This window comes from Cebus imitator, unplaced genomic scaffold, assembly GCF_001604975.1.
Source record: "Cebus imitator isolate Cc_AM_T3 unplaced genomic scaffold, Cebus_imitator-1.0 Scaffold609, whole genome shotgun sequence".
In the NCBI taxonomy this organism is placed as follows: domain Eukaryota; kingdom Metazoa; phylum Chordata; class Mammalia; order Primates; family Cebidae; genus Cebus; species Cebus imitator.
The window spans coordinates 630,858-638,822 of NW_016107924.1; the positions used below are offsets into that span (position 1 = coordinate 630,858).

At 40.3% G+C, this 7,965-nt stretch overlaps 1 protein-coding gene across 1 annotated transcript in view; it reads left to right on the plus strand.

The window, feature by feature from the left end:
- ATL3 (atlastin GTPase 3) overlaps window positions 1-7,263 on the plus strand; it is a 56,963-nt gene extending 49,700 nt beyond the window's left edge. Inside the window, exons 11-14 of the mRNA XM_017516888.2 lie at window positions 1,984-2,055; window positions 2,765-3,196; window positions 4,172-4,850; window positions 7,080-7,263. Coding sequence (XP_017372377.1) covers window positions 1,984-2,055; window positions 2,765-3,196; window positions 4,172-4,258 — 591 coding nt within the window. The 3' untranslated portion in view covers window positions 4,259-4,850; window positions 7,080-7,263. The remainder of the gene's footprint in view (window positions 1-1,983; window positions 2,056-2,764; window positions 3,197-4,171; window positions 4,851-7,079) is intronic.
- Window positions 7,264-7,965: the final 702 nt, after the last annotated feature.

The window sequence follows — 7,965 nt, forward strand, 5'->3', positions numbered from 1 at the left end:
AAAAACAAAAACAAAAAAAGTAGAGATGTGGTCTTGCTATGTTGCCCAGGCTGGTCTCAAACTTGGCTCAAGTGATCTGCCCACCTCAGCCTCACAAAGTGCTAGGATTACAGGTGTGAGCCACTGTGCCCGACCTGTTGCCTACTTTAGTGGAACATGTCCTGACATATCTATTTACTATTCACTTATCAGGTTTTTATTAAATTATATTTTATTTATGAATATTAAATTATAAATGTTTATAATTTATTTTTTAAGACAGAGCCTCACTCTTCCTGGAGTGCAGTGGCATGATCTCGGCTCACTGCAACCTTCACCTCCCGGGTTCAAGCAATTCTAGGGCCTCAGCCTCCAGAGTAGCTGGGATTATAGGTGTGCTCCATCATGCCTGCCTAATTTTTGTATTTTTAGTAGAGACAAGTTTAGCCATGTTGCCCAGGCTGGTCTCAAACTCCTGGGCTCAAGCAATCTACCATCTTGGCCTGCCAGAGTGCTGGGATTATAGGTGTGAGCTACCGTGCCTCGCTATAATTTTTTTAATTAAAAAAAAGTAGAGATGTGGTCTTGCTATGTTGCCCAGGCTGGTCTCAAACTTGGCTCAAGTGATCTGCCCACCTCAGCCTCCCAAAGTGCTAGGATTACAGGTGTGAGCCGCTGTGCCCGACCTGTTGTCTACTTCAGTGGAACATGTCCTGACATATCTATTTACTATTCACTTCCCAGGTTTTTAATTTGTAACTAGAATGTCATTCGGTTAAAACATATAATTTTTGACTTCATACGCTGAACATAAGGGCATTTATTGCCAAATGTTGATTTCTTTTGTAGCAGAACATTTTCATAAAGGGAGCTAGAGCCTGGGATTGACATTGCAAATAATTTTTTCCTTTTTTTTTTTTTTTTTTTTAATAGAGACAGGATCTAGCTGTGTTGAGCAGGCTGGTATTGAATTCCTCGGCTCAAGTGATCCTCTCGCTTCAGCCTCTCAAATTGCTGAGATTACAGGCATGAGACTCCACACCCAGCTTTTTCTTCTTCCTTCTTTTTTTGACTCACATCTGTTTCTTAAAGTTGAAGCAGTGGAGCCAGGTGCAGTGATTTATGCCCGTAATCCCAACACTTTCAGAGGCCGAGGTGGGCGGATTACTTGAGGCTGGGAGTTCAAGACCAGCTTGGGCAATAAAGGGAGACTCTGTCTCTACAAAACAAAAACTTAAAAAGTTAGCCAAGTGTGGCACATACTGGTAGGAGAATGGCTTGCACTCAGGAGGGGAAGGTTGCAGTGGGCTGAGATCACCAGTGCACTCCAGCCTGGATGACAGAATGAGACTCTGTCTCAAAAAAATAAATAAAATTAAAAAACACAATTGAAGCAAAGGAAATAATATTTTCCTTGAATTTTGGAGATTTAATTTTTGCTAAAGATTCTTATGTGTAAGAATACATATTTTTATGTATATGAACTTCTACCATATTTTTTTTGGCAGAAAATTTGGCAGAAAAAGTGTATTTTTTTTTTTTTTTTTTTTTTTTGAGACAGAGTCTCACTCTTTTGCCCAGGCTGGGGTGCAGTGACACGATCTTGACTCACTGTAACCTTCGCCTCCTAGGTTGAGGCAATTCATGTGCCTCAGCCTCCCAAGTAGCTGGGATTATAGGCGTGTGCCACCATACCTGGCTAAGTTTTGTATTTTTAGTAGATATGGGGTTTCACCATGTTGGCCAGGCTGGTCTCAAATTCCTGACCTCAAGTGATCTGCCCGCCTTGGCCTCCCAAAGTGCTGCGATTACAGGTGTGGAACACCGTACCCGGCCAGAAAAGGTGTATTTTATTTCATCAGTTGAACTGTATGGAAATCTAAAATAATAGAAGGTTAATAAAAAAGGAATAATGGGGAGTGGAGAAGAGTTTTGTATTAGATTATTTGTGGAAGAATGTTAAAAGAGGAAGGATTTATATTTCACATTTTCCTCTCTTAAAAGGCCACTGCTGAAGCCAACAACCTAGCAGCTGCAGCCTCTGCCAAGGACGTTTATTATAACAACATGGAAGAGGTATGTAGGGCATATGCTTTATTCTGAAATGTCTATAACCTGGGCTTTGTTGCTGACTTCAAAAGCCCAACTTGATCCTACTTCAAGTGTCTTCAAGTGATGAGGCAACAAAGCTATACCGAGGTTGTCCTGGTAATGGGGGCCATCTAATTATTACCATTTCTTTTTTTGTTTAGTTTTGTTTTTGTTTTTTTGAGGCGGAGTCTCACCCTGTCACCCAGGTTGGAGTGCTGTGGTGCAATCTCGGCTGACTGCAACCTCCACCTCCCAGGTTCAAGCAATTTTCTCCTGCCTCAGCCTCCTGAATAGCTGGGATTACAGGTGCTTGCCACCATAGCCAGCTAATTTTTTTATATTTTTAGTAGAGACAGAGTTTCACCATGTTGGCCAGGCTGATTTTGAACTCCTGACCTCAAGTGATCCACCTGCCCTTGCCTCCCAAATTTGCTGGGATTACAGACTTGAGCCACTGTGCCCGTCCCAGTGTCACTGCTCTTTCCAATTAATATTATCATCCCGGTTATTTAAGTGTGCTTTTCAGAGTAAGTGAAACTAGTTTTTATTGGTCTTAGACATCTTTTAAAAGTTAATTTATTAATATCTTGTTAACATCTTAAAACATTCTATCACTTTTATTATCTTTTCATGTTTTATTTGGTACTTGTTTTTGAAGAGATCTTTTAACATATTGTGTCTTTGTTCTCTTTAGGTTTGTGGGGGAGAGAAACCTTATTTATCTCCAGATATTCTAGAGGAGAAGCACTGTGAATTCAAACAACTTGCTCTGGACCATTTTAAGAAGACCAAGAAGATGGGTGGGAAGGATTTCAGCTTTCGTTACCAGCAGGAGCTGGAGGAGGAAATCAAGGAATTATATGAGAATTTCTGCAAGCACAATGGTAGCAAGAACGTCTTCAGCACCTTCCGAACCCCTGCAGTGCTGTTCACGGGCATTGTGGCTTTGTATATAGCCTCAGGCCTCACTGGCTTCATAGGTCTTGGGGTTGTAGCCCAGCTGTTCAACTGTATGGTTGGACTGCTGTTAATAGCGCTCCTCACCTGGGGCTACATTAGGTATTCTGGTCAATATCGTGAGCTGGGCGGAGCTATTGATTTTGGTGCTGCATATGTGTTGGAGCAGGTAAGTGGTGCTGCTGGAGAGCCTGAGGGTTGATAATGGGCAGATATTTGTGCTTGTGTTGTAAAATACCTCGTTTAGAAGAATTTCATGGTGAAGACATGAGTAATGGCTACTCCCTAGGCCATTTTTTCCTGATAGACTTTATGTTTTATTATTCTTTTTGGATATTAATATTTGTTTTGTTTGTTTTTTGTTTTTGAGACAAAGTCTGTCTTTGTTGCCCAGGCTGGAGTGCAGTGGCACGATCTCAGCTCACTGCAGCCTCCCCCTCCTGGGTTCAAGTGATTCTACTCAGCCTCCCGAGTAGCTGGGATTACAGGTGCCCACCACCACGCCCAGCTAATTTTTGTATATTTAGTAGAGACAGAGTTTCACCATGTTGACCAAGCTGGTCTTGAACTCCTGACCTCAGGTGATCCACCTGCCTCGGCCTCCCACAGTGCTGGGATTATAGGTGTGAGCCACTGCGCCCAGCCTATAAAATGTTTTTTTAGAGACGAGTTCTTGCCCTGTCACCCAAGCTGGTATCTTAGCTCACTGTAACTTAAAACTCCTGGGCTCAAGTGATCCTCCTGCCTCAGCCTCCCAAGCAGCTGGTGTTACAGGCGAGTGCCACTACCCCCAACTAACCCAGTAGCTCTTGGACATGGACATGGTTAATGTCCATGTCCAAGGTCTTTGAGATGATACATTTGTTTTCTGAGTAACATGAGCAGATGAGTTAGGTTAGTAGCTTGTGAAGCCACAGGAGCTGCCTATCCTACCCCAGTCACAGAGCACAGGTTCCCCTTACTCTCTTGGGCGTTAGCTGCTGCCACAGCCTCCCTGTCTGTATCCCTGCATTTTCATTCCACTGCTTTCTGTAACATGCTGATGATGGAGATAGGTTTTTGAAAGTTTATCTCTAAGAACTTACTTTCTTGTTGCTGTGTTGTATTTTATTAACTTATATATTGAATAAATGGACTTTTGCAGGCGTCTTCTCATATTGGTAATTCCACTCAGGCTGCCGTGAGGGATGCAGTTGTTGGAAGACCACCTGTGGATAAAAAGTCTCAATAGCGTCTTAACATGAAGTTCAAACAAGGACACAACCAGCCCCTTCTGATTTCTGGGTTCCTCCCACGGCCACAGGTTCATATCCAGAGGAATGGCAAATCTGAGACCATCCAGGAAGAGCTAAAACATGGCACTGTAATAAATGAGCAGACCTCTCCTGTGGTTTCAAATTATTAAATGCCCTTCCATTTCTGTTGGAAGCATTTCTTTTCCTTGCTGTTATAGATGCAAGCCTGTGTCTATTTTCATAATACTCTGCTTTGTGCACTTTATGGGGGAGGAAGCTATAGGAAAAATAGAAATGAAGCTCTTAAGTTCTTTATGTGCCACTTAGTGCCTTTTAAGATTGATTCCATGGTTTGGCAGACACAATGGGGAGGGGATGGAGGATAACCTCATGAAAGATGCCATAGATGGCATTTTGGGGTGAAACTTGTCATTTCTTTTATAGTTTACTCTTTTGAGAAGGATTCCTTTTTTTTTTTTTGAGGCAGAGTCTTGACCTGTTGCCAGGCTGGAGTGCAGTGGCATGATCTTGGCTCACTGCAACCTCCACCTCCTGGGTCCAAGTGATTCTCCCGCCTCAGCCTCCCGAGTAGCTGGGACTGCAGGTGTGCGCCACCACACTCAGTTAATTTTTTTTGTATTTTTGGTAGAGACGGGGTTTCACCACGTTGGCCAGGATGGTCTAGATCTCTTGACCTTGTGATCTGCCCACCTTGGCCTCCCAAAGTTCTGGGCTTACAGGCGTGAGCTACTGTGCCCGGCCCAGAAGGATTCCTTTTTTAAAAGTTTTCAAAACTTGGAGAAACATCAGAACTAAAGACTAACTATAATATCATTACTCTTAAAAAAAAATTACAATAGGGAATCATGTTGCCATATAGTGTGGAAAAATCATATCATATTTAAATATACCATACTCTTGAAATGTGAGTTTTTTACCCAGTAGGCTGACATTTTTGTTGTAACTTGCTCTGTGTTTTTTTTGGGGGGTCCCTGTAGCTTCTTTCTAGAAAAAGAGACAAACGTGCCTTGAAAAGCCAGAGTGGCTCATAAAAGGAATGAGTTAGATACTTTAAGAAAAAAGCTAAGTTTAAATGAACTGCGTGACCTCTGATAAGTCACTTGAACTTGTGCCTTGGTCAGGTTTACATATGTATGTGTGTTGTACACAACTCTTGTAATTGTCATTTGAGAGGTTTTGTTTTTGAGAGTTCTGCATAAGAATGGAATTTTATTATGGATTAGAGGGAAGATATTACCAAATATTACTGCCTTTAATTGATGTCTGATTTCATGTGGCTTAGCAATTAATAAATAACCTGATTTAAGGTCTTCGTTCAGAATGTTAATTTGCATTCAATATTCTTAATAATGAAGCTAAAATTAACCCATTTTATTTAGTGAATCATCTTCTATTTAATTTTACTTTGGCTAGTCTGGTAGCTTTAAGATAGCTTTGGCTTAGTAAGGACCAAAATCCTACCCAAATATAAACAATTTCTAGAAGTATCTAATAAGAGTTTTTTTTTCTATTTACCTTAATTAGGAGATAAAAAGTTTTATCTGTTAGTTGCTTTTCCTTTTGGAATTATTGTGGATTTTAAAACTTCTTAAAACTTGCCTGCAAGTATTTATATAAACATTGAGGTATATAAGCCTTAATTTCTGAGCTAATTTAGCTTTCGTTATGGGAGAGAAGTAAGAGTAAATTTTATATACATGAAGGTAATTATGTACCTGAAGGTAGGATCTGAGTGTAAATTTTATATACATGAAGTGTGAACGAAAGGTAGAAAAAAAGAAAACCCCTTTTAGCATGTAATCTGTTTATCAAAGAATTTTCTTTTGACACTTTACCACTCAAGTGTTTTCATAAGTCCTAAGTTCCCAGTATATTATATTCATGTTTATATGCCATCTTTCCCTGAAGTTCTTGCTGTTTTATTCACTTGCTGTTACACGTTAGAAAAATTTCTGCTTGTTTACTTGCATTCATCAGTGATGCCAAGCTTTGACTGTTAACTTGAAAGCTTGCTTCTGAAATGTTGGTGCATTTTCAGGTTTCAGGTGACCTCTTATTTCTTTGAAAGTTCATACCTATTAGCAGGCTCTATAAATATTGAGATACTTAGCATTTAATACATTCTATAAGTAAATTTGTAGATTTCAGAATAATTGTCCAAAGTGGTCCTACTTTTAATGATGAGAAGGGGTGATGTGTCAGAAACTCATTCTAGTACTAAAGTATTAGGTCACTTTAAAAAAAGATAATGTATGATTTAATGAAGTCCTAAGATTCAGTTACTATTTAAATTCACCATTTCTGTTTTGGTCTTATAAAGGCATCTTGGTTTAATTATCCAGAGGAAGTCCCCCTCACCTTTTTTTCCCCCTCAGTTCTGCTTCTGGAAAGTGTAAAGTTTTCTCAGTGAGGGCTCTTCAGAGTTTTCTTTGGGCTCTTTTGTCACAGCAGTAAATTGATGATTTTATATCAACTTTTTCAATAAAAGATGCATTATCATTGCTGGCTATAAATCCTGGGGAGATTTATAACCAGGTTAAGAATAATGTCTTACGCTTCTCTCACTGTTTGTGGTTCAGAAGCCCAGACTGTGCGTGCTTGTGTGGTGTTTGTTGCTCTGCCACTTTCCATGCAGGCATTTTAAATTTTGCATATTCCTAAGAACATATGGAACTAATTCCTATGAATATATCAAAAAAGGCTTCTGAAATTTTCCATTAAAATATTTCAGGAGAAATTAAGTGTTGACAATTTGAAAAAATAATTTCAATGAGCTGCTTGTAGTAAAAATAATAGAATCAGTTTTCATTCTTTCACTGGGAAATCTTTCTGTAAGATTGGCTTGTAGATGAAATGAGACAAACTACTATGTATGATGAGAAAACACCTTCAGAGTCATGCCTTATTTATTTTATTTTATTTTTTGAGACAGAGGTCTTGTTCTGTCACCCAGGTTGGAGTGCAGTGGTGCAATCTTGGCTCACTGTAACCTCTGTCTCCTGGGTTCAAGCCATTCTCCTGCCTCAGCTTCCTTAGTAGCTGGGACTACAGGTGCATACCACCATGCCCAACTAATTTTTGTATTTTTAGTAGAGACGGGGTTTTGCCATGTTGGCCAGGCTGGTCTCAAACTCCTGACCTCAGGTGATCCACCCAACTTAGCCTCCCAAAATGCTGGAATTGCAGGCGTGAGCCAACCCACCCGGCTGAGCCATGCCTTATATTCATAGTATACCAAGAAATGTTCTACGGAGGTTTATGTTTTAACACCTCTTTTATATTTGGTAAAATTGCCTGTGAATATTGTTTCTCTTCTTTTTTTTTTTTTTTTTGAGACGGACTCTCGCTCTGTCGCCGAGGCTGAAGTGCAGTGGCGTGATCTTGGCCCACTACAACCTCTGCCTCCTGGGTACAAGCGATTTTTCTGACTCAGTTTTCCAGGTAGTTGGGATTACAGGCATGTGCCACCACACCCCATTTATTTTTGTATTATTTTTAGTCGAGATGGGGTTTCACCATGTTGACCAGACTGGTCTCAACTACTTTGGTAATCTGCCTGCCTCAGCCTTCCAAAGTGTTGGGATTACAGGCGTGAGCCACTGCACCTGGGCTTGTTTTGCTTTATTTTTTCTCTTGCATGAAATAAAGTGCTTTGGTCAAACAGACACAAACAAAAATACTG